Source organism: Pezoporus occidentalis, unplaced genomic scaffold (assembly GCF_034315485.1).
Source record: "Pezoporus occidentalis ecotype Australia unplaced genomic scaffold, CSIRO_AGI_Poc_V1 ctg182, whole genome shotgun sequence".
In the NCBI taxonomy this organism is placed as follows: Eukaryota; Metazoa; Chordata; class Aves; order Psittaciformes; family Psittacidae; genus Pezoporus; species Pezoporus occidentalis.
Window position 1 is genome coordinate 224,622 of NW_026913662.1, and position 27,425 is coordinate 252,046.

Genomic DNA, 27,425 nt, shown 5'->3' on the forward strand with positions numbered 1-27,425 from the left:
ACAGCCTATACTGATAAATAAACAATATTATATACAATTTGTCTCCTAAAAATGTAGTCAGGAGTTTCCTTTCTCTTCCCTCCCTATAAATAAAAGACATTTTGGGGGAAAATTCTCTTCCACAGGAGAACCTGTAAGAAAATTGCTAGAGTTCCTACCTCTAGGAGTCCTGGGGTTGTATGAGCTGTTTATGAGTTTATGTATGAGTTTAAAAAATAAATTTGAAGGTCTTCCAGAAGTTCATTGCTTCTAAAAAGATGAAAATCTGACATTAAGCTAGAAACATAGTGCTTCTTTAAATATTTAAATAAACTTTCCATATCTAATTTTTTGTTAACAGCCATGGCTCCTCACAAATGGCAACATGAAGGCTTTTAAATCAAAATTCAGTTTTTTCCATAGCAATTCCACTGTTCTCTTTACAGATACTACTTTCATTTTGTAATAGACAAATTCGGTATTTCTGGTTGGCTGTCATGTCAAACATAGGGAATCACTGTCAGGATTTTTAAGTTATACATATAAGACTTAATTCTAGAGACAGTGCATTGAAGCTGATCCAGCAGCTTCCTAAATAGGACATAGCTAAACCTACCTTATCTCAGAATTACTCTGTATGAGAATTAGGAAAATATGCAGACACAACTGTCAAGATTAAGGTGCACAGACTGCTTGCTTTAAACTGATAATACTGCTATGATCACACAGGACTCTGCACCACCCATCTTTCTGACATTGCAGACAGCCCTGTATTTATCTCTGCATGTCAGGCCCTGTTTGCCCCTTAGCAGATATATTCAAAAGCACACTCTTCATGAAAAAGAAAATGGAATGAAAGCTACAGTTTCATATATTTGGAGTGTGCTTCTTTATTCCAAACAAAATGTTAGTACGTATGTATGTATGTGGGTACTGATAAACTTTGTAAAATAAGTATTTTATGAACTGAGTAGTAAATTGATCTACACTACAGCATAGAAGATTAAGACCAAGAAACAATTCCATTACTGGCACACAAGAGTGCTCTACACTTACCATATTCCTTACCCCTTCCTTATCTTGTGCACATTAACCATTCGATAAAGGAAACAAAGGCCATTGCCAAGCTGGTCTTTGTTCAAGCTTCTTCCTACTACTTTACCAAAACCTATGTTCAGGTAAACTAGGAGAGAGAGGAGCTATTCCTTGTTCAATCTTCTAAGTTGCTGCCAAAAGGAGACTTTATGGGAAAAATGGCTAGAGTATTCTGGTACCTTTACCTCCAGACCTGAGCTGCTTAATGCTTATTTCACATTTAAATATAACAAGATTGCAGAGGTTAAAGTTCTGCTCAGTTGAAGAGCCAAGAGTAGACCAACATGCACAGCACTCTTCATAGTTCAGGCCCTACTGTTACCAGTATCGTCCCTGTACTTTGGTACCACATAGCTAGAGTGATATAAGATGCAAATATGGGTTTTTATAAATCCTATCTGCTCTTGCAGCAGCATTGGGAATCTTCAGGAGTAGAACCCCTGCTAGAATACTGACTTTACAAATGTCAGCCAAGGCATGAATCTATAAATGCAGATGAAACAAGTTCACATATATGGAAAAGCTGTACATGAGGTGCACGCAAAGCAATCAAGTACATCAGTAGAGTATTCCTTCTTGGTCTTGCTCTTTCACACAATAACAGCTTAAGTAACAATCACATTCAATTCAGCTTCCATTTTATGTATTTTATCACTTTTATCAGTATCTGTCACAGAGCTACATGCACCAATAGGTCATACTGTCTCTGAACAGTCGCAGCTGGGGCCCTTACTCATACTTGTGCCCATGGGCCCAGCAGCCCAATTTCAGCTCAGACCTGAGCCCTCAGTTCCTGCTGAGACAATCTGCAGTAGTGCCCATCTCTAACTGCACCTCATCTGTGCCTGTGCCTGGCCAACAGCCTCAGTGATCTGGACCCTGAGTTGCAGACTGACTTCCCAGCTTCACTTCAGACCTGCCTCACCACTATGGATATCCTGGAAGGCTGCTATAAGGTCTCCCCGAAGTCTTCTCTTCTCCAGGCTGAACAAGCCCAACTCTCTCAGCTTGTCTTCACAGGAGAGGTACTCCAGCCCTTGGGTCATCTTTGTGGCCCTTCTCTGGACTCACTCAAGCAGATCCATGTCCCTCTCCTTTGTGACCCCAGAGCTGGAAGTAGTGTGGGGTCTCACAAGAGTGGAGTAGAGGGGCAGGATCACACTCCTCTCGAGTAGCTCAGCATATGGTTAGCTTTCTGGGCTTTGAGCACACACTGCCAGGTGGATGAAGTTGGCTGCTAGCTCCATTCTGATGAAGAATTAGGCACTTTATAAAACCCCAAAATTCTTATGAGACATGAAGATTTTCCATCAAGCTCTTCCAGGTCTTCAACAAATATGAGATGATGAAAAAGAGTTGTTTATTCTGTGAATACCTGTATTACTGTTATGTTAGATTTTAAATGATATCTACTGTATAATTTGCACAGAACTTTCTATAACAACCCTTTCTAAATCACTTCCCAGCACAGTACAGACAGAAAAGACATACTGCATGTCAGAATAACCTTCAGCCAAGCCTTTTCCCATAACTGCAATAAAGAAATCAAGTTCATCAAGAAGATAATCACCCTTTTCTTTAGCATGTTGAAAACTGTTAGGTTATTAGGTCACAGATGGCCACTCTCATAATCTCACCTAAAATTCACTTTCAGTTCACCATTGTACCTCTGACTGTGTATATAAACCAAGAATCACTGTTTGTTCTTCTTTGATGTGTAAACACAGTACATTTATATAATTGTAAAATCTATTTTTAACTACAAGAGATTAGAAAAATTAACTTGTCATTTGCATATTTGATAGACCATTTTCTCTATTTCAGGATCTTTAGTAAAGTACGGATTTTAAGACATGATGTTATGTAGCCTTATCTTATTGTTTCTTCATGATAAACTCTGCATTTTCTTGTATGTTACTGGACTGACATAAGTATTAAAACCACATTTTTGTTAGTTTACCTAAAACATGCTGTTGCAGATTATATCTATCACAATTTGTTAAACGAATTCAAGATATTGGTCTTAATCTAAAATTGAAATAAATACTTTGTGTTAAATACTTTGTGTTCTCAATCCCTTAGAACAAGATGTTCTCTTCTGCATTTCATAGTGAATGTGAAAGATCCAACAGATTAGCTAACAGCTTGAAAGACTGCATACAGGGATGGCAACATATAAAGTGAATTCACTGGTTTGTAATTTGGAGATTTTTCACTACATAATTTTTTTTCCCTTTCTTCCATAAAAAGAAAATCAAACTACCTCTGTGTTCAATTTTTTATGGAGAAACAATCTAGAAAAGCGTTCTGCCATTTCATGAATGAACACTGAATAAATACATTCTTTTTTTTATCCATAATTAAAAATCGTATTAGTTCTCAGAGAGAGAAAGATGAGATATTGGGAGGCTGAGTTTAAGACTTAAGCACAGTGAATAAAACTTATTCAGAAGTCACTATCTTAAAACTTACATCACTTTTTATAAAAAGGAGATACCAACTAACCAAGCTAACTTCATTGTATTTTTCAATTTTATAACAGACTTTACAAATCTTTTCTATATTAAAAAGAAGTAAGGAAAACAAAAATTATTTTTTTTTAAATTAGGCAGTCACTCCAAAATGACATGTGTGGTCATCATAGGAAAATTTAACAATAATTAAACAATAGGAGACAGATATTTAAATAAGCTACATTTAACAAATATTTTTTGAAACAAATTCTTAAAAATGAGGAATTAGTAACTATGACACTCCTATTATATATCAGGATAATTCTGATGGCTCTGCATCTTGCCAAATGTCTAAAATGATAGATAGTATGAAGTAGAAAACAACTACTGAAAGGGGAATGGAATATAAAAGCTCCTTATAAGAAGACAGGGCAGTGCTCATTGTTATTCAAGCACATTAGTTGCCATATCCTGTTTCCACTGACTGCAGTGGAAGCTTTAGCATTGACTTCAAACAGGTGCAAGTCCCATGAGACTAAAGAGAATAAAACGTACAGTCACAGTATGAAAGCAACAGTGTATAAAGTGTGGTGAGACAGGATATGTAATTCCAATCTGGTACACAAGAATCCGACAAAGCTATTTACATGAAGTGCCAAGTAAGGATGCAACTGAAAAAACAGGCATTTCTAAACACAAATTTGGCAGGCCTCCATTCAATGCTACAAGAAAAGCGCAGGAAAGATGTTACAGAAATGAGAGTGCTAAACTATAGTAAGGGGACAGAACAAGGGAGACCCAGAAGCAGTAATAAGCATCAAACTGCTCTGTAGCAACTTGTTCAGGACACAGCTGTTGGCATGCCTTGGTGGATACTGCAGATTGGTCTGCTCTGAGAATTGTTGGGACTTAGACCCAAGTACATTATCCATTTTTATTTATTCTCCTCTGTGTTATTATGAGCATTTGAAAATGTCTGAAGACTTTTTTTAGCTTACATAATCTTAAAGAATTTTTAGGTTATATTCTTACATCAGCTGAGTTATGCATGGTGTCCTCAGTTAATTCTATAAAGAAAGTAGCTGAGATGTCATTACATGAATTAGAAGCTGACCAAAAATAGAATATATATCCCAAATGAAACTGACTTCAAAATTTCTTTCTGGACAGAATGAGAAAATAAGGCTATGCAACACAAAAACTGTTGAAAATGGGGGTAATAAACTGCAAACTATCTTGTTCTTAAACTTACCTGGATGAGTATTACAGAAGGATGACTGAACCCCAACATTTAATTTTAAAAACAGATTTTGATGTTTAAATGAAGACTGACAATAACAATTTTGAAGGGAATAAAGCAAAACTAGAAAGGACTGTAAGACAGAATTAACAGTTCTTCTACAGTTAATAAGTTTTATGATGGAAAGATAAACATATACCTGTGCAAGCATGGGGAATCCGAGGTTCCTGCATCCATTACAAGGTGTCAATGCCTCCCATATACCTGAAGGACCACAAGTATTTTCACCTGCATCATCATCTTCTTCCTCTCTTGGTGATAAACGTGTTGAAGGCAGCCTCTGCTTAAAGCAACAATACTTTCAAATCAAACATAGAGATATACTCAATGAAATATTCTACTTAAAAGAACTTAAAAGATTCCCATTTATAATTTCCAAAAGTTAAACTACTATTTTAATGCAAAGTAACTACTCAGCTGATAATCTGCTGTATGAAAATCACACTTTCTAAGGAAAATATTTATATTGATGTATCTGCAATTATACTTTAAATAGATGTGAACACAATAATATACATTAAAATTATATATTTTTATTATCAATTATTGTCTATTTCTACTCCATTTTACTATAAAATTTGCTTTAACATCATGAAGCTTAGGATATACCACAGAGAATAAAAACTAACATTTAAAAAAATAAATACTACCCCCAAATAGGAAATCGTATAAGCTAAAGGGATCTTGCTTCAATACTCATCTCCTGTGTTCAGAAAAGTACAACTGTATTACATTTGCTTGGATCACTCCAAGGGTTTTCAGGGAAAAAAGATCAATTCAATCAAATGATGAGGTTTGCATTTTTATTTTAAATTTATCAGTAATAAATGTGTTAGCTTGTTTTGTAAGCAAAACTTTTATTTAAAATTGACCTGCCTTATTTTGTTTCATTGGATAGAAGGGATGAAAGGTACTGAGAAAAGTCATTCAGTTGCCAGCATTAAGGCTTCCATATTGTTCTCAGTGATAAGGGAATGTCAGAATGCTGGTTTTCACTTAAAAGAATATACTAATTTTCTATGACAGCCAAACATATGAAGAGTGAACAGTTCCCATTTATTTATGTTATTTTCTATACAGGATAGCGCACCTCAACTGAATGAACTGCAGTGACAACTTCTATTGATTTCAGGGAAAAGATGAGGAAAGTTAAGCCAGTAATGAGTGATTATTGAAAATCTGGTTTAAAAAAAAAAAAGTAACAACAACAACAATAAAAAAGAGTAAATATTACTCATACCTTAATTTTTTGTCCATATTTATATCAGAATATGCAATACTTGTTCTAGCCTGCTTGACATTTGTTTGTGCAGCCTACCTATTATTCAGATACTAAATGCTGTCTTTAGGAATGCTTGTCTTAATCTTTCAGAAGTGGCTGGATTTTTGATTGACCAATGTAATGTTGTTGAGGCTGACCACGTCTATTAACCTGGTGTTAAACATTAGATCTAAAGTACTGCTATGAGGCTCATATAAAAATAATACAAAAACCTCCAAACAGTTAACTGCATACTATTTTAGCCCACAAAATAAAGAAAAGCATGGAGTTGGCTCTAAGAAAAGGAAAGCAGAAATGAAGAAGTATGGGGAGAGAAAGAAGCACAGAAACAGCAGTTCTAAACATGAACACAAGCTAATGGAAGCTGTAAGGGAAGCAAAGACATCACACAGACTGGCACTAACTCAAACTTAGTAACACCTGAGTATCATTTAAACTTTGACTCTTGTGCTAACTTCTTCTACACAGATGTGGCTGGTATACCATTAATTTAAGCAGAAAAAAATATTTCTAAACTCTATTTCAGCTCACTCACCAAAGATGAGAAGCACAATATATCTATTTCCACTAGTTAGAAAATGGTTGATCCCTTGTTGCAGACTATATAAATCTAGCCACATCTTCTAAAGCTAGGCGGATTTATTTACTTTTTATTGTAAAAGTCAATTTCTAAAACATTCTTAGCATGATATTTCATGAGGTTATTTTGACAGTCAAGTGGTACCACAGAATGTGTTGCCATAGCAACCAATATTCTTATATAGATTATTAAAAGGATTGGGTTAAGTCTGCAGAGGTGGGCCATGAAAGGCTATTACTGCTATACATTTGCATAGACAAAGAAAACAGACTACAGGTCTTTCCCTTCTATTTATGATGCCATCTTCTATGGTGGTTGCCCTATGTTTATATTTTAAATGTCAGAATTGTTGTACCAGAGAATAAAGTGTTCCTTGCCCCCGGAGCAAAAAGCAAAGAACTGCAGCAATGCTAAGTAAAGCAATGCTAGGAAAGCAGGTAATACATATTAGCAGTGACCTTAACAAGCCAGTGTAAGTGAATGAAGGCAAAAGTCACAGAAAAATGTCAATGTATGTTCTAAAGGTATAAAAAAATATGCACACATAATATCAAAGAGAATTTTTCAACACAACTAAAGGAACATGAATAATGAAATTCAATATATTTTTATCATTCAAGGGAGAACATAGGAGTATTTAGCCATTACAGGAACAGAGTACAGAAAAATTATACCAATAGAAAAAATGTAGAAGCAGAATAAGAGCTGTATTTTTTCCATTAGATATATTTTATATAAATAGCCTAAGAAAGAGTGGGGATAACAGGAATTTAAATTACTGTCAATATGAATGAGAAGAAAGAGGAAATATTATATAGTCAGATCTCCTGATCATTCTAAAAAGGACCAATCAGAGATCATTAGACACAATCCTGGAATAAATCGACCAGTACTCTTACACAACTAGACAACCCAGGTATGAATAACATAAAACTGGCTAATTTACAGACTACTGCAGACTTTTTATACTGCACAACTGAGTTCTGTCTTGCCCAGATTTCTGCCACTGATAAAGCACTAAAAAGGAAGCATTACGAGAAATGTGTATGAAGGGTCAAGAAACAGTTACTGCTATAACCTTTCTCACCTATCCCTGCTGCCAGAAATCCAGGTCTTCCTAGACCACAGGTGCAAAGGGAGACGTGAGAGCTGTTGCAGGGAAAGAGAGCTGCATTTGCAAAGAGGAGGAAAGGAGTAAACAGCTGCATGGGAGAAAGGGGCGTCAGAAGTCTCCCAGGTGGGATAGACTGGGTTTGCATACCTGGCACAGAAGGAAGCACTTGGAGGAGACAGGTGAGATCAGAAAGATCTTCAACCAACCCACAGATCTCAGGCTTTTATATAAGCCCTTAGAACTCCCAACCCAGGCCACCCTGCCTCCTGCTCTTCTCTCCCAGCCTTCATTACTTTACCAGAACTCCCTTATTTTCTGTTCTGTTGTATAATTTAATTTTGCCTCCTTAGAGATCCTTTGGACATGAAAATCTAATTCTGTGTATGCTGCTGGGAAGCCTTGAAATAGCCCTGTAGGGAGGTTTAGAGAAGCCAAAGTTATTTATGCCCACGTCTCAGAGGAAAAAAACAAAAAAACAAAAACCATAAAAAGAGAGGAAGAGATTTCTGTCACCTAAAGGAAAATAGACACAATTGAGAACCTTTTGTTCATGCCTGTTTTGATGCAAAAAAGAAAATGTAAATGCAGTTAAAAAATGCCACTTAGATCATAGTTGCTCAATTAATTGAATTTGATGTTATGAAACTGTGAAATCAATATAAACTGTAATACCAAGCTTTAAAAACGACAACTCTGGCTGTGCTAGAAGAGACATGAGTATAAGCATTATATTTCCTCAAACAAAACAGACAGAAAACCTTAAAAGATATTAGATATGACCTTTAAAAGTGAAAAATTGGTAGGGAGACCACAAGACACTGAAACAATAAGAGTCCTGGGTTTGTTACCTGAACACTCAGTTAAGTATTAAAAATTGTTTACAGCAGTAAGATACTAACAACATCATTTCTCAATGTATAAAAATAAGAGTGTAATGACATAGCAATAAGGGAGTAGTAAGATCTATCACAAGGATATTGGATCATTAAAATTAGCAACAAGTTTTCCTCAGACTTTACTGGGCCTGACACATCACCTCAGATTTTCATACCTAATGAGCATTTAGACTGTGTCCTTGAAATTTAGTTACGGAAGTATTCCTCTTCATGTCTCCATCTAAAAGGCAAAATTCGCCCAGTAGGGTACTTTATACTGAAGGATACTTTATTCTTTAAACAGGCTATTTGTTCTCCCAGAATATGTAGGTGCCTCAGATTGACTATCATAATAACTTGACATCTCTCTCCTGATCTAAGAGAACAAGCCAATATTTAGCAAGAGGGAATGACAAGTACTGACAAAAAAAAAAAAGCAGAGAAAATCTGTTTCTTCTTAAAAGTCAATAGGAAGAGAGACCACTTTTAATTTCACAGCTTAAGAAACTTTAGGCCATGTATAAAACACATATAAAGCCTTGACCTTCCTTTCTACACATGCCAGTGATTTCCTGACCACCATATTATCTAGACAAATTTTGTCTATTAATACAGTAAGTAATACAAAACATCTTATTTCCTTTTATACCCTCCTTCCCCTGTTTTTCAATGAATACTGGTCTGGTTTCTGCCTTGACATTCATAAGCAGCCATTGCTAGGCAAAATATGATTTGATTCCCTCATTTCAGGATACAGAGGAGACTTTCCTATAGTAGTCCAGTGAAATCTAAAACCAAATATCAAAATCATAGAATCATAGAAATTTCAAAAGAAAATCTTTCTTTACTTCTTGTATCTCTGTTTTTTCATATTCACTATCCATTTGCAGGGGTATTGCAAATACCCTTACAGGCAGTATCCACTACAGCAAAAGCGCAATAGCCACATAGCACTAGCAAAACCATTCAAGATATAAAGTAATAGGACCTTTTCTATTTGTTATTGCATGATAGTTCTGGACACTAATGTTAACTTTGCATTTATCTTGCAGCATATCACATACTAAGAAAAATCAGATTTTTGAAACTGAGGCGCAAAGACAAAACCCAGAAAACAAATCTCATGTCTCTGGAGGGTAGAAAGGAAGACGTGATAAACTAAATTCTACCACTCAGTCTGGGACAATGAAACCAGTAGGAGGCTTCTTCTGAAGAAATAATTTGTCAGACATAGGACCATGCAAATATTTCATACTATTCTAAACCACTGGACTTTAGAGGCCCCTCTACCTCTCCTTTGGTCCAAAAGGCCTGTAATTATGTCGTGAAATACAAGTGAAAAGGCAAATACAGTTCTGTTGTCTAACCTTCTATTTTTTCTTAATACTGAGAACTCATAGAGAGGGAAGCTGTTCCTCAAGAGCCTCTATAAATTCGGCTGAGCAGCTTGTTCTATGCCGCGGCTGTTACCAGCTGCGGCAGCCCGGGCCGGCAGATGGACAGTGCTCCTGTGCGCTCAGTGCTCCCCCTGCTGCTTCTCGGGCTGCTCCCTTGGGGAAATCCCTGAGGGATGAACAACAGGCATGAAATGTAACACCATCAGCTATTATTTTTTTATCACAGCAGGATCCCTACATTAACCGAAGGTACCCTCCTTGGATTCAGTAAGAAACCTGACAAAGAGAAGCCTCATTTACAAGATACATGCTGTGTCTTACAGGCAGACAACAGTGAGACGTTTTAGTGGCCTGGGAACACCTTTCCCACATCCCCCAAGGCAGCCTTCTCTCTGCTCGAGTTTGTTTTGGGTGGCTTTTTCTGCCGTTTCACATCCTCATTACCTTGTCCTTCACCTTACACTGCATGACTGCAGCCATTCTTTCAGAAATAGGTTCCTAGCTTACATTTCTGTCATCATTTTATTTGCCACAAATCTGGTTAGATTTTGAATGCACCTCCTGTATTCAGCAAGGGAATACCAAGAGAAAAAGGATGGTCTTTCATCTAAAGCAGCAGTTGGAGAAGTGTACTCTGTACCTGCCTCTGCCATAATCCCTGTGGGATGCTTTAAGCTTCTCCGATATGGTCACTAAGAAGTTTGTGTTCTTTATGTGCTGGATACATTAAAATTGTAAAGGCAAGTTTGCAGAAGTACCAGGCTACAGCAGCAATCAGCATGAGCTATTCTATGACCATTTTCAGTGGTATGTGACATTTAGTGCTCTTAAAATCCAAGCTCTAGAAGCTCCAGACAGGAAGAATCTTTACCTCTGCAACACTGCACATCAGCCAAGCTGCATGTGATAGCATTTTCTGACTGGAACTCCATAAAGAAAAACTCACAAAAAAGCCCCAACAAACTGAACAAAATGGGAAAAAAAAAAAAGCTAAAGTAGTCTCATGTTTTGAGCTCAAGTGAAGTGTGAACCTGGAAAGAAATTCCTGTAACTGGAAGTCAGTAGAATAATGGCAATTGACTATATGCAGCAACAATATTAACTTTAGGCAAACATAATTAGTTCACATATGTGATAAAAAAGTACATGAATGTGTAGTTACTGCTCCTCAGTGGGCAAGTGACACCTATCATGATGAGCACCCCAGAAATTAATCATTCAGTCTTCAGAGAAGGATCTAACAGTATGTCGTGGTTTAAACCCTAGCCAGACAGCTTGTTCACTCACTCCCAGTGAGTGGTGCCGGGCTGAGAGCGATTGAGGGCTCCCCCCCCGGGGCTCTCCCCTTCCCTGCTCCTGGAGGAACGGGGAGGAGGATCGAAAGAGTGCAACTCCCACGGGTTGAGACAAGAACAGTCCAGCAACCAATGTACAACACAAATCACCACCGCTACCACCAACAACAACAGTGATAAGAGAAAATAACAAGGGAAGAGAATACAATACCACCGGCCAAGAAAACGAGTCCCACCCAGAAGCCCGTGTCCTTCCGGGTAACTCCCAGTTACCCCCCACCCCGGGCATGACGTGCTGTGGTATGGAATACCTCCTTGGCTAGCCTGGGTCAGGCGCCCTGTCTCTGCTTCCTCCCGGCTTCCCCTCCTCCCTGGCAGAGCATGAGCCTCACAAAGTCCTCGGTCAGGGTAAACATCACTCAGCAACAACCGAAAACATCGGCATCACCAGCACTGTTCCCAGGCTGGAAGTCAAAACACAGCACTGCACCAGCTACCACGAAGGAGAAACATGACTGCTACTGCTGAATCCAGGACACAGTATGAAGCAAATACACCCTGGAACTAGATGGCAAGTACAATATGCACTGAATAAGGTCAAAATTATAAGTAAAAATGGGATTATAAAATGAGTACATGTGAATGTATATTCAAAGCACGGCCATACATTCTATTTTTCAATTAATCTTTGCATGTAACAGTAATGACAATTAAGACAATTCTGCATCATTTAACCTACTCTCATAAAAGGATGCATGCACAATACCACAAAATTTTTATGATTTTAAAACCTGACAAGTTATTAACTAGTCAGAAAACACCAGGCATAAACAATAGCAACAAATATCTTTTCTTCCATTGATAAAGGAATTACTATTTTTCAAGACTTAAGATAGCTTTTCATTTGCTAAAAAAAAAATCATAAAGAAAGAATGGCCCATCAACAGACTGTCATTTATTAATAAAAAGGCTGATCTTGGCTAATTGATTTTTCACTACACATAAGCTTTTGAACTGAGTATAGTAATCTTCATATGAAGAGTATTTTCTCTATATATAAAAGCCTCTATTAGTGATCCGACATTTTGTGTGCAGATCTTAAATACAAAGACACCTCTATGTACTTCAGTAAGAATCTTCTCTTGAGCTCCCACTGAATTTTACTATGTAGACGAAGATTTTCAAATGACAGAAAATTCAAGAATTTGATATATTTAAAAATTACAGAGCAGTGCTTTTAGTAACTACAATTTACCATAATAAGAAGGTATTTGTTAAGAATGATATAGTAGATGGAATCTATAGAGTTTTCATTTTTAAATATCTTGGGAAGCATCTACTGTGTTTATTTTTCGGTGTGAAATTAACAGGACGAAGTATTCACTGCTTGGAGCTGCAATGTGAACTGTCCTGATTCAAAAAAACATTGGGAACATCATTCTTTTAAATTAGTTTGAGCCATTTGAAAGCTAAGCATTTAATATGAGCTGTTTGTTTAAGCTATTGATTAAACCAGCTGTCTTTAACGCATAAAAATAGGCACTTCCACAACTTACTTAGTTCATTCTAATGTCTGTGCTTGGGACAGGATTGAATTGCCCAAATTAATTTCTTCCCCTTAACATTAAGTAAAATAAAGTGAACCTGTGTTTTAAAACTTGCCTAACTTTGACCATGTACTTAATACTCATAAATCAGACTAACTGCACACTTTGTATCAATTTCAAATGCTTAAGATCACTTCAGTTGTTTTGCTTGACCAAGGAAGAACTTGGCACACTGAAGCATAAAGCGCCAAGACAGAAATGAACTCAGGAGGTTATTTAGACTGCAAGGACACTCTTTGCTTTTCCATCCCACAGGCACAGTATATTTCACCTAAGCTGGCACATAGGCAGGGCATACACACATGTAGACTGTGCAAAACAGCAGGAATTTGGTAACTTTTTTTGAGTCATGAAGTTTAAGCACATGAATAGTTCCAATAGTTAACTTAATAGGATTTCTTATGTTAATGACAGGCTTATGCATCTCTTTGAATCAATATGCACATGACTCATTCCAAAATGTGACTCACTGGCTAAAACTCATGTACCAGTTGAAAAAAAAGAGACTGATAATGAAGGAAAACCAAAATCAAGTGTTAATATTTTTTTAAATATTAGAGAGAATTAAAAGCTTAAGCACATTTACCTTTGCCTAAAGAAAACAAAAAATCATATAATTAAAAGTACAAACCAGAATTTTTGGCTTTAAATGTCACAGAAAAAAAGTACCGCTTGGAGAATAACTACAGAGGCATCTCTGTATTTTACATTCCTATAGTATCTGAATGTTATCATATAACATTTGACAAACTTACTGCAATGTAATTGCAAAGCAAATCTGCTGTAAAACATGTATTTTTCTTTTTTTTAAGTTGTGAAAGAGAGGGTGGATAAGTGGGTGGTAGAATGATGAAACTTATAGAAAATACATTATTTGTCATGAAATAGAGCAGAAGGAACAAAAATTTAAGTAGGGGGGAAATCAGGTGGTAAGTGAGTAGGCAGAAGCCACTAATTTATTACTCCTCCAGTGTAGAGTTTTTTATTTAGCATACATATACTCAATAAAAGTGTGTTAATGAAAACGCAGTTATTATTCCATTAAGTAGCTGCTGGCTTAATGAAGGACATAAGAGAAAATCATACCTGAATTGATAAAGCCAGTCTAATGAGTAACTAAATACAGCACTGAATTAGTCATCTGAATATGAATGCTGGTTAAGAGTGGATAATCAGGAAGGCCTTGAAGAGCATTTGTGCCAGATTATCTACAGATCCATCAGCAACAAATCACTAGTAGTTTGCTATATTGTCACCTAAGTGCTAAATTTGGTGGCCTTCTATGATGGGGCTACAGAACTGATGGACAGGGGTAGAGCAGTTGATGTCATCGACCTGGACTTGTGTAAAGCGTTCGAGACTGTCCCACACAACATCCTTGTCTCTAAATTGGAGAGACATCAATGTGATGGATGGACCACTGGGTGGGTAAAGAACTGGCTGGATGGCCACACACAAAGAGTTGTGGTCAATGGCTCAATGTCTGGCTGGAGACCAGTAATAAGTGGTGTCCCTCAGGGATCGGTGCTGGGACCAGTCTTGTTCAACACCTTTGTCCGTGACATGGACAGTGGGATTGAGTGCACCCTCAGCATGTTTGCCGATGACACCAAGCTGTGTGGTTTGGTTGATACGCTGGAGGGAAGGAATGCCATCCAGAGGGACATTGACACACTTGTGAGGTGGGCTGATGCCAACCTTACAAAGTTTAACCATGCCAAGTGCAAGGTCCTACACCTGGGTATCCCAGGCACAGCTACAGGTTGGGCAAAGAAGAGATTCAGAGCAGCCCTGCAGAGAAGGACTTGGGGGTGCTGGTTGATGAGAAAATGAACATGAGCAGGCAGTGTGCGCTTGCAGCCCAGAAAGCCAAGCGTATCCTGGGCTGCATCAAAAGGAGCCTGATCAGCAGGTCAAAGGAGGTGATCCTGCCCCTCTACTCTGCTCTCGTGAGACCTCACCTGGAGTATTGTGTGCAGTTCTGCTGTCCTCAACATAAAAAGGACATGGAACTGTTGGAACAAGTTCAGAGGAGGGCCACGAGGATGATCAGGGGACTGGAGCACCTCCCGTATGAAGACAGGCTGAGAAAGTTGGGGCTGTTCAGCCTGCAGAAGAGAAGGCTGTGTGGAGACCTCATAGCAGCCTTCCAGTATCTGAAGGGGGCCTATAGGGATGCTGGGGAGGGACTCTTCATTAGAGACTGTAGTGAAAGGACAAGGGATATCAGGTTAAAACTTAAACAGGGGAAGTTTAGATTGGATATAAGAAGGAAATTCTTTCCTGTTAGGGTGGTGAGGCACTGGAATAGGCTGCCCAGGGAGGTTGTGAATGCTCTATCCCTGGCAGTGTTCAAGACCAGGTTGGACGAGGCCTTGGGTGATATGATTTAGTGTGAGGGGTCCCTGCCCATGGCAGGGGGGTTGGAACTGGATGATCTTAAGCTCCTTTCCAACCCTAACTATTCTATGATTCTATGATTCTAAATATAATATGGAAACAATGCAGTAGAATAGCTGACAATCAGTCTTGACATGCTATAGGAGTTGAAAGCCTAAGCGGAAAAGATCAGACAAATAATAACCTACTTTTTGATATCAGTAAAACATGCAAAAGCTCAAACTTTTCTAGGGGTATTAAAGGATCACACAGAACTCCCCAGAGGAGATGCAGAATACAACTGGACAGCAACTCTTAATGCAGGCTGATTTACATGGCAGGTGGAAGTAGAACTCAAAATCATCTTCATTAGGAAGGCAAAGGTTTTGCTGTCTTGTAGGAAAATGTGCCAGTGTGAAGCTCATACGCAAGCTGCTGATTTCTCCTGTTTTACATAAAACAGTGGTATCATTGCAGTCATCTCAATAACCAGTACTACCAGTAGATTTAGGACAATGGTTGCTCTTCCCCTGCTAGCTCATCTGCACTGTTCTTTTTGCTGTGTGCATAGTATGTACAGATCTGCTGCAATGCAAACACACCTTTATGTTGTTTTTCAGATATACTATTAAGTAGATGAAGAGCCAATACTTAAACTCTTCCTTCCGCCAGTCATCATATAGTGTCTTAGAATACCTGTAAAATAATTAAGTTGGTCAGTAACATGCTTTCACATATGACTCCTGTGTATCACTGTATTTCTTATGAAGTATCTGTGGCTAAACATGTGAGCTCTTAAATTACTAAAACTCCTTAAAGGAAACGCCATTTTGGAGAGATAGTAAATACTCCAGTACCCATAAGGAATCAGCTATTAATAACTGAAAGAAAGACCAGCATAGGAATAAAATGTTTTTACATTTTAACATTATTTTCTCTAAGATTGACAGGCAGTGCTGAGGCTGCTTCTTTGCAGGCTGTGAACAGTTCATATTCCAGAGATATTGGGCAGAGCATCAATATCAACAGAAATAATAGCAGTAGTATTAATAGAAACTGCTCAATCTTAAATAACTACTGAAGCAAATAAAATTGAATAGCCTCTTCTGAGATTTTCCCTCATGGCAGTAAACCGAGACTTATAATAAATTTAGGAAGGACAGATGCCAAGAAAAAAGAAAACAGATTATTAAAAGAGGTGTAAGTCATTCAACTCTTACATCTCTCTGGAAAAGTAAAGAAACGTGTAAAAAAAGATATATGCATGATCAAGTAACCCTGGTTTCTGCTTCTAATCCCAATTTAAAAACTTATACCACTGAAATCAGAAAGCTGCAGAAGCTGCAGAAAAGTTAGTAGGGGCATCTACAGCACACTGAAGACCTATATTAATTCCATGGGCAAACATTTCTAATGCATAGCAAATATTAGGCAGTTCCCACTTAACTCTGACTTAACTTGTGATCTTAATATTTTATGGAGTTATAAGAATCTAGTCCAATATAATTTTCTGCTATTCCTTTTTTTACTTGCTGAGCTTATTCACAGTGACTGAAAAAAATCTGCCAACAGAATGCAATGAAACGTAAGGTGTGTCTGCCCATGGCAGGGGGGTTGGAAGTAGATGATCTTAAGGTCCTTTCTAACCCTATTTTTTCTATGATTCTATGATTCTATTCTATTCTATGATTCTATGAAACTCTACGTGATGAGTGGTCAACTGCCTCAAGACTTAAGGACAAAAATACTCTTTTTATATTATAAGTGTTCTTGTTGCCAGTAGGATAGAATAAAAACTAAATTAAGCAAGTAGTCCAAACAAGTTGCCTAATGTTCTATCCTCAGCTACTAAATTAAAGAAAGCATTCTTTTGTATTAACTTATCATTTTGCCCTGTGAAATATAGCAGAATTCGTCATTATTTGTATACTCCTTACTAAGAAGAAGCGAAGAAGGGAAACTGGGACTGATGCTGCTAAAAGAGTAGGTATTTACTCAACTTCAAAAGAATCATACAATACAATATAGTGAAACCATATGTTTACACTTTCTCCACCCCTTACTGGATCCTGTAGTTGTTCACATAGCTCTGACGGATGAGTAGGTTCCATCTTCTGCTTACACCATAGGGATAAAACTGAGCTTTCCTCTCACTACAGAAATCAAGTGAGAGACATACCCATATGCTTCTTGCTCTCCTTATGCATTTCCTATCAGATGGTAATCATCAAGCTTTACTGTTAGTTCCAAGATTAATGACTTTATCTTATACCAAGAGTGCAGAGAAGAAATCAGTGTTGACTTCAGGCATGACTTCAAGATATTTAAGATTCCCCCCCCCCGCTATTTGTATCCTCTTGTGTAGGCAGAATACTCCTTTAGTCTAAGGTCAGTATGCATTAAAAAACACAATCAAACATGCATTGGTACCTGCTGACAACAGTGAGACAGTTCCAGAAATTTTGCTGCAACACCTACCTCTGTAATATGCTAAACAGTTCTAGAATGATATATGCCTTGTTTAAGATTGCAGGATAGAAAAGCGCACATTTTAAAGCATTCTTGCTCCTTCTTTCCTTGTTAACTCAGTTATCTTTCCCCTAGGGTAATACCTACATATGACTGCAAAAAATAAATCTCCCACATATTCAAGCTTAGGCTTTTTACAAACTATCAAAACTAATTTTTCAAAAGAGCAGAAATTAAATCAAATCATACTTAAATGCTAGCAAAGTCCTTTATCTTCCTTATGCCTTGTATATTGTTACATGCTCAAACAAAATAAACCAAACAGATTAGTAAAGCTTCACAAATACTTTTCAATCCTTAATGTTAACACTGCCAGTCTACTGGAGGGACATTATAATCTTGATTAAGTTGACTCTACAGTGAGGTCCTGAAGGCATGAGTGAGCCTATGTTAGCCCCATGCAAAAGGTACCTTGCACATCCACAGTGATACAAGACACTTAATATTAAGCCGGCTGGCTCCCACCTTTGGAATTTCAGCACCTCAACTGCTGATACTCTGATAAAATGGGGAGAAAATTAATTTTAAGAGAACCAGGGAAGATCATGATAAAAAGAAGTTTTTGTTCTCTTCTGAGATGAGAACACATCTTCAGTGTTCTGATTCTGCCTAGAACACGGGAGAAAAGTTTGAGGAGAGGAGAAACCGGAGGCAAATGCAGGGCAGGAGTCAGTGACAGATTTTTGGCAGGCCTCTAGGGAAGGTCAGAACCTGAGAGAAACATCTCTGGTGACTGATACATTAGTAATAGCAAAAGTCATCAGTCTTTCTGATTATTTGGTTTTGTAAAAATTACAATGACAAAGAGATTTGAGTTACTATTATAAAATCACTAGTCTGGGTGGAAATCTCATGGTAGTATCTTCTTGTTCTTCAGAAGTGACTGAAATTCTCTTGATCCTACATGAAGTTGAATACTGTAGCTCAAAAATGGCATTGAGTTACAGTACTACACTCACAGGATGGAGGGCACAGAGCATATGGAAGAAATGGAATGGACAAATGTTCTGCTATGCAAGCCTGGCAACAGTGTCCACAATGGCACAGGCAGCTCAGGGATGTTAAAAAATAATGGCATAAATAGGGGTAAAATGAAGTTCTCTAAAGCACTGAATAACACACACAAAAAGATATTTAATTAAAGTAAATATACTTCATATTGGGAAGATGATCTCAAGATCAGTTCTGATAGAGTCATCTGATCCTGGCTAATCCTGTTGAGATTTGTAGGTTTCTCTGGTATTCATCTAAGTATAATGAAACAGAGGTTAGTGTTCAAATTACGTATGTGTTCAGTACAACATATGACAGTCTCTGAGCTAAAATGGTCCTTGTGGCAAAAATGCAAAAATCTTCTGGAGGCAATTTAAAGGAACACAGCTGTCCAATAGGACTCTTGAGTAGATAAAATATTACTAATCATTTCCACAGCACCCTGAATTTATATACAGCTTGAAAGCCATAAAGACAAACAAGCTCTTTGATCTTAAAAGCTCATGTTATAATTACCTTATCTGAAAAAATGCTACACTCTTATCTGAGTTCATTATATAAAAGAGATTTACCTAAGATGAAAGAGTCCACAGCAGGGCATGTGAAGTGCTTGGCAGCATGGCAAGATTTACATACAAAATGAACTGAAATGCTAGGATTACTTAGGCAAAAGATAGCTTTAAGAAAGAACAAGCCAGAAATATTGCAAATTATGGAGGGTGGACAAAAAAAATATTTGTTATTTTCTACTCTGTCTGATTTTACTATATAAGAATAAATGGAAGTATATACTCAGCAAATAAAAGACCTACCATACAGCATGTGTTCTGCAAAACATAGTAATAGAAGGTCACCGTGGTAAACAATGTAACAGATCAGAGCAAAAAGATTAGATACATTTAGGATTCTCCAGTGCAAGCTAAGCACGTACTAAAATTGAGAGAGATTCATTTGTCTGTAAACTATTTTCCTGCACATATCTGATAGCAAAGGAATTTGCCACACACATACATAATTGCACAGACTGTTAAATATTCCACAAAATCATTCTAGTGGAAAAGCAGTAGGTACTTTTTAATGCAGATTAGATTAACTGGTGGCTTGGCCAATGCCTTCCTCTAGTTATACTTTACTCCATCTAGTTTAAATCGCACTAAGTGTTGTCATGTTTTGGGATTTTATATTCTTAAGTAACTGCTGACTATCTCACAGGGTAGGTCTATGCAGCACACTGGAGGATTGTGAAGCAATACTTCTATCAGGAATCACAGCAGCAGGGAGCTGCAGGCTAATTTAGTTGGCTGTGAAGCATGCCACCAGGTAAATCATTTTGAGTTCCACATAGCTGCTGTTAGGATCCCTCTAGCACTGAAATCTTTACAATACTGCACTGAAGAACAGCATAACCTACAGATACAAAAAATAACCTATTTTAATAACTAGAACCTAACAAAAGGGACAAAAAAAATATATGAAGTTGGTATGTTTCCCTCTGCTTCTTTGTAATAAACAGCTCATGTTTAAATAAAACTTAGAAATCATTTTGTAAAGTAGCTTATAGTGAGTGTATCATCCTATATTGACCAAATGGAAGAAAATTAACTCTATCTTTGTAAAATAATAAAAATAAAAACCAAGACAGCTTTGTACTGGATGTCACATTACAAACGTCCAATGAAAGAAATAACAGCAACAGTTCTTCTCAGAGGGAAATACCACTGTGTACATTTCAAACTGGAACTAGCAGATGGTTTTTAGTTGGGCAGTAGCTTTTAAGAACAATTTTAAAGTTATATAATCTTACCTTCAGAGAGTGGGTGGTCCTTTACAACAAGGGAGTCTTAAATAGTAAAGTTTACATATCATGGGAGAGGCAGCGCTCATAGTTTTACTTGCCACAGAAATAAGAGTAAATACATGCTTGCAAAATAAGATTTATAACTGAATTATGTGTAACAGTTAAAGAAGAACTTCGTAAAAAATTCTTGCAATGTCAAAATTTGGCTATACATAAATTAATTCCCTCTTTGTAAGTGATAGATAAGTAAACCAACAATATTCCAACCATTGACTCTGAATACAATTCTCTTCCATTTTTTTTAATACACCATAAAATACCTACAAAACACAGCAAAGATGTAGTATGGAATTCAATAAATGTTAATGTATTAAATAACTACAAATTTATCTGCTTCTCTCCATGGAGTCCCAAACAATTGGTCCTGATTGTCTTACTGTTCTGTAATGAATAAGTAACTAAAATTGCTCTTGAATGTGTTTTTAATGTATCCTCATTAGTCAGCCATTGTATATACTTCTGGCTCGCTAATCATCATTGTCGTGGTATTTTCTCTTATGCTGTCAGTAATGCCTCTATGAAAGAGTGTGATAATTGTTAAAGGCTACTACGTTTGATCCATGTTGCAAACATTTTAATCCAGCACATTTGGTTGCTCTTGGCCACTGCAATATTTCAGCCCAGCCACTATTTATTTAAATGTCACGGTAAATAGAACATTCTTTAACGAATCCCACTGATTATTACTTTGCAAAATAATAATTAAAAATATTTTAATATGTGTTGTTTTAATAAAAAATAGGTGTTTGCCTTAGGAAAAAAAAAAATTAGTCAGGATAACTGATTTCTAAACGATCATCCATAAATTTTATTCCCCTATAATATATTCATTCTGAGCTGTCTTCTTCCAGAAAAAAAAATAACAAACCACAATTCTATACTTTCAAATTTCCCCTCAGATATAATCTAAATATGATCATAGTTTTATTGCCTTTATATACCCTAATCTTCTTGGTACTCTGACATAAGAGAGTAAAAATTGCATCTTTTCTTTGAATATGTACCATCACTGTTTTCAACAGTGTTAATATAAGATGTTGTTAAGTGTACTTTTTTTTCCAACTCTCAATGTGTGTAAGTATGAACTTCCCTTTCTGGATGACAGAAGTAAGCAGAAATTGACATTTATGTGCCTGTGATGAAATCCAAATCATTTTCCTGAGACTACACAGAACCTTTCTTCTTGTATAAATTTAAATTACTGCTGCCAGCCTTTATTATCTATTATATAACCACATTAAATTTAATCAGATGAACTGCTGCCACTTCTGTAAAATTGTTGTGTAGCGCAGTCACTATAATCCTACATGTTTTTACTATCTTCAGTTTTATTCTGTAAGCAAAAAAATATGGGCACTTTATAACTTAAGTTTCTCAGTATTACCAGTAATTAAGTAAAATCCTTTAACATATACTCTGCTGTTAAGAGCACCAAAACACTTTCAGAAGCTATGCCTTTACTCTAAAGTTATGTCACATATCCAAAGACAGCAAGATACTGCATTTGCACTTGCAAATTGATTATTTAGTTTAGTATTATGCTTCCAAACACAACAGCATAAATGTAAAAGCAAATATTGCAAGGAACCACCTGCTATACAAGATTAAAGGGACTGATCTGAAGAAAATACTTCAATTTAGAGCTTCAGTTTTATTAAGTGTATATGGTAGGTTTTTCTTATCTAAAAATCGGGTTTAGTTCAAAAATTCTCATGACCTCAAAAAATGCAGAGAAAACTGTATTACTGCGAAAACAACACCTTCCAAAGCCATTCTTAAGTAAGGACTGGAATAAACTTTTGAACATAGAATAAGATGAACCTCTTTTAAGAGTAAATGTTAATGAAAATAATCATTAAAATAAATATCATTTTTATGAAAGGAAAAGATTAAGATGTACTGTATCCAATATGTATGTCTTGCAAATATATATATGCTCATACAGACACATATAGAGGTATAGAAGTTCTGAACACCCTATTTTTTGTTTTGCAATCACAGGCCGTCCAAAGCAAATAAAAGTAACATATTCTCTGGTATCCCCAGGAATTTCTTTCTTACATGAACAAAAAGCTCATACTTCTCTTTTCTCTCTCTCTCTCTTTTTTTTTTTTATGTAAGAAACAAATAGAGTAAATAGATTGTAATAAATACAGCATATTTCTGGTTTTAGTATTACATTTAGAATAATTTGTCCTCACATGAATACATACACAGGAGCCTCAAACAGACAAGAAATTGGTAATGATGTTAGTACTCCAAGGACAGACGAATCTAAATTACAGAGATTTACTTCCAGGAGCTTAGGAAGATTCCTCACAATATACATGTTGACAGTTTTCTGCTCATTTTCTTGACACACTTCATTTTTCTGGATCTCTGCTTTGCAAGTTATACCTATTTAAATTTTCTTACTTGCTCTTGAATTCACACAAGATAGTTTGAATACACACTTCACATGTAACATCTGTGTTATAATACCTCCAAATTTAGCCCTGATATTTTTGATTGAAATTTAAATGTATGTTATGATGTACGGTATGAATTTCCCTCTTATAAGTATTACAGGTGTTTGCTTTTAAGCACTTTGTACTATCAACCATGCTAAAAATACATGCTATTAATGTAGCAATAAAAAAAGTTGAAAAACTCTTACATAAGATGGCTACTTTTGCCTTGAAATTACTGAGCCAGACTGCCATCTATTGGAAAATAAATATTTTTTAAATTAGTCGTTTTTCTTTTTTTAACTGAAACTACGATGAATTATTGTCAAAAGCTGATTTTGCCAGCAATCAGACTTAAGACAGTTTAATATTTTTTTAAAGGAAACACCCAAGTTAACTAAACTGCGATACAATCAAAGATTTCCCTACATCCCTACATTTTTTTTTTTTCTACCTCATGCTTTCTGGAACATGTTTTGAAGCACAGCTCCTTTTCCAGCTTGCTGACCAATCAAATCCTAGTTAATTGGAGTCAAAGTTTTATATTTAGCAAACACAATAAAACTATAATTATGGCAGCACTGAACAATACACAAGTGTAACACTTTCCCAGCACAGCTGTGCAGCAGCTCTCAGGGCTTTGCATGTTTTTGCATACACAAGGGAACTGAAAAGCATGTTTAAGTCCCAGTGAGCAAAATGGGGGAAAAAAAGGCAGATAGGAACTGGGAATAAAAGTCTATGAACCACCACCACCCCCCCCCCCCCATCAATCCTAGCCAGTGCACAAGCCTTTGAGAAAAATGGACAATTCTAACTAAAATGATCCCATGCTCTCTCTGAAGCAGCATAATAAACCATATTTCCAGCTGCAAAATTATGTTCAATTTGGCCTCTAATTTTGTGGAGAAAATGAAGAGGGGGCTGTTGTCTGATATGTCATATTATACATGTTTCAATGACCGGTGATGACAGACTAGGAAACATAGAATTAATATTTTCACGACAGCACATCAAGAAGTACATTGAAACACACCCAGAGTTGTAAAATCAAGCACTGAAATTATAAAGTTTCCAGTGAAGCTTCACCTTGACTTTCTGTAGTTTATTCTTTATAATGTACTCTTCCAATAAAAGATCACGTTAACTTATTCTAATTTGACTTCATGCTATTCAGCAAACAAGCATTCAGGTTTCACCCCCTCTTATTTGTTCCCTTCATTCACAGAGCTAACAGTCTGCTTCTCCAGAACCCCCAATTTTTTCCCCCTCAGCTTAAGGAACAGAAGTGTCCTCTGGGGACATTTTCACTCACCTCCAGATCTGTTCCTATTCACATCTACACCGTGCTAGTCTTTTACTTATTGTTTCTTTGTATCCTCCCCTCCCAGACGTTTATGCCTTCCAGTCCTCAAGATCCTGCCTTTTAATTTTCCTACTCAGCTCTTCCATGTCCTGAGGAGATTTAAAAGTCAATGCTGTGCTGACTAGCAATTTGGAGTTAAGGTGACTGAACCCAAAATTTTCATTCAGAAAGCTTTTTTTTCGAGTTTCACCTAGCCTCACAGTTGTGCAAATCTGCTTCCTATTTGACTATAAAATACTGTAACAATATAAGGCTCTGGAGTTTTTTAATGCCTTATGTCACACACCTCGTCCACAGAACCATACTAAGTAATAATATGTATTAGTGCTTTTAATGCCAACTTGGATGAACAGAAGGAAGTCCCTTACTGCAAACTACCAGAATGACTTGCTGTATGGCTGGATGACTAATTTTCCAATAACTCAGGAAATGGAAGAATGGACTCAATTCTGTCCTTGAGCTAAGAGAGTTCCAACCCATAACTTCTTCAAAAGAAAATGTAGTACTTTAAAGGTGCTGTATTACTGATCAATAAACAGCAAAAGACATCGGAGGCCAGAAAAAGAGCAGAATTTGCTAGTGAATAGGAAGTCCCAAGTCCTGCTCTCAAGATTGCACTGGTATTTTTCCAATGGTTGTAAATTCCAAAAATAATAGTGGAGGGGATCAATAGGCTGATGCTCTGTCCTTTTATTTGGGAGACTATGTAAGCGATGTTAAAACCCACCCTCATGCCGTAGAGTGAACTGAATACCACTCTTTCACTTTCTAGATGAAACATTTTACTGTCAATGCATTAAGAGGTAGGTATCCCCACTACCCTTACACTAAGCAAAAACAGTGAGCCCTGCTCTTTCAAATGAAGCAGGTTAGCACTTCAATTCAGGCAAGAACTCCAGGCTGTGGATCCTAAATAGACATGATTCTATGATTCCTTTTTGCAGTCCTGAATCAATCTAAACCTTACTTAGCCAGAGCAGTACCAGAGCTGATTTGACCCTCTTCAAAAGAGCCATCTATTAAAAAAATTCTTTACAACACACACAGTTTCCTTATGCATTCTTTTTCATATGCCCATGCTACCCTCAGGGAGTGGCTCCTGATGCTCCTTGCTCCATCTTACTGAGGTTTTGAGCCACAAGCTATTATTCCAAAAGGAAATTCCTCAAACTTGGCCTCCTACTTCTCTGAACAACAGCAAAAAATGTCTCCTAGCAGCCAGTTCCTTTGCAAAATCTCCATAACAGTTATGAAGTGTCATGACTTAGATTTTGGAACCTGTGCAGATCAACTACAGGAAAAGCTGAAAATCCTGTACCAGTCATCATTCTCTGGAATGAACATTTGTCCAGGAAATGGCATCATCTGACACTTTTCCACCAGTGACCCAACTTCTACACCTTTTCAGAGCTGATGCTGGCACAGTCAGCAATGAAAGTTAGGGGAAAGCTGCTGATTTGAACTTGAAGTAACTTCTTGCTTGTAGAGACACTGCAGGTGCAGTTATCAGCCCTGTGCTGGAGCTGGTAACAGGGAAATGCGTCACTTTGTTCTGCAGGCAGTAAAAGTCACTGCTCCAGTGCTACCACACTCCTATGCTGCCCCTGCCTCCATACAGTCATGGCATGTGTAGCAGCAATGAATGCGAACTGAATGAATGCAGTCAGTAGGGAAGATCCCACTTACCCTACTGAGATTTTTATGGAAGCTTCCCAGGAAGGAGAAAACTAAAGTCAAAAGAAACTGTAAGAATCTCTCTCTTCTTTAATACACATCCAAGGAATCTATTTCTGACTTTCCATATCTATACATGTCTCCACTTCTCTCTTTCTCTCTGTATCTTCATGTTTTTATACATAAATATTCATTTAAGTTTCTTCAATCATCACCCTCCTGTCTACACTTCCACCACCACGCTTGCTGATCCTACCCCCAGAGCAGTTTGGCAGCATTCACCTTTGTAACCATTTTCAGAGCTAAACATATCTCTTCATTTTAGTGCTTCTACCGATTACTCTTTGATAGCTCCTTACAGCACGTATGGGTTTTCAAATAACGCATCCCTATACAGGGCGTCTGTACACCAAGAGAAGGCAGCACTTCCCCAAAACCAAAAGAAGGTATGTTGAAAATGAGAGTGACTTCTCTTTTTGATGCAAGGCAGACAGGTAGCAACTGAACAAACTGAGTGACCTTAAAATACTTTTTAAAATTATATGGATGTTTTAGATCAAACAGGAAAATCCTACATCACAGCATTTTCTCCATATAGGCCTGTATAGTTGGGTTTACTCTAGCAACAACATGCTTTAAACAGTCCTAATTTTTGAAGATTTGTTTTCACACCTATTTTCATATTCAGTATATGAATAGGTGAAATCTCAAATGGTTTATTGACTAATTTATCTTTGTATCTGCCTGCTGCACATAAATTACAGATATAGTGTCTGAATATTTCCCATTCACATTGTATTTTGTTTCAGTCTATAAAAAATTCAGTATGAGTAGACAGAATTATATGGATTGCATTTTCTGCAGAACAGCAGCTGAGCAGATTTAAATAGCAGTTAGCACCTAAATACAGACAGACACAAGAAAGATGCTCAAAAATGCTTAAATGGGATCAGCACCAGCTTGTTCAGGGTGACTTCAATATGGGTTATATATCTAATCATTCAAACAGCTAGAAGGACTTTACAGAAGTATCTACGGCATTTCAGGGCAGCTAACAATCTTTGTAAATCTTGTTCTGTCTATATTTATTGTAATAAATCCTCTAGAACATAAAAATCCTTAACTCGCCATGCTTTCTCCTCACATAATAAAGCATATTTTTTCTTAATTTATGAGCATTAATTGAAATTTAGCACTTAGCA

The 27,425-nt window shown here is 36.9% G+C and overlaps 1 protein-coding gene across 5 annotated transcripts in view; it reads right to left on the bottom strand.

Moving 5' to 3' along the window:
• The window catches only part of LOC134162035 (ankyrin repeat and sterile alpha motif domain-containing protein 1B-like), a 309,404-nt gene that overhangs the window by 194,726 nt on the left and 87,253 nt on the right, over positions 1 to 27,425 (bottom strand). For 4 of the 5 annotated variants that reach the window (XR_009964170.1, XM_062615455.1, XM_062615451.1 and 1 more), the window contains one exon: positions 4,967 to 5,110. Coding sequence is in view for 4 of the 5 variants with exons in the window: in XM_062615455.1 (XP_062471439.1) it covers positions 4,967 to 5,110 (144 nt within the window). In the remaining variant the exon portion in view is untranslated. The remainder of the gene's footprint in view (positions 1 to 4,966; positions 5,111 to 27,425) is intronic. The other variant, XM_062615452.1, reaches the window with a different exon arrangement.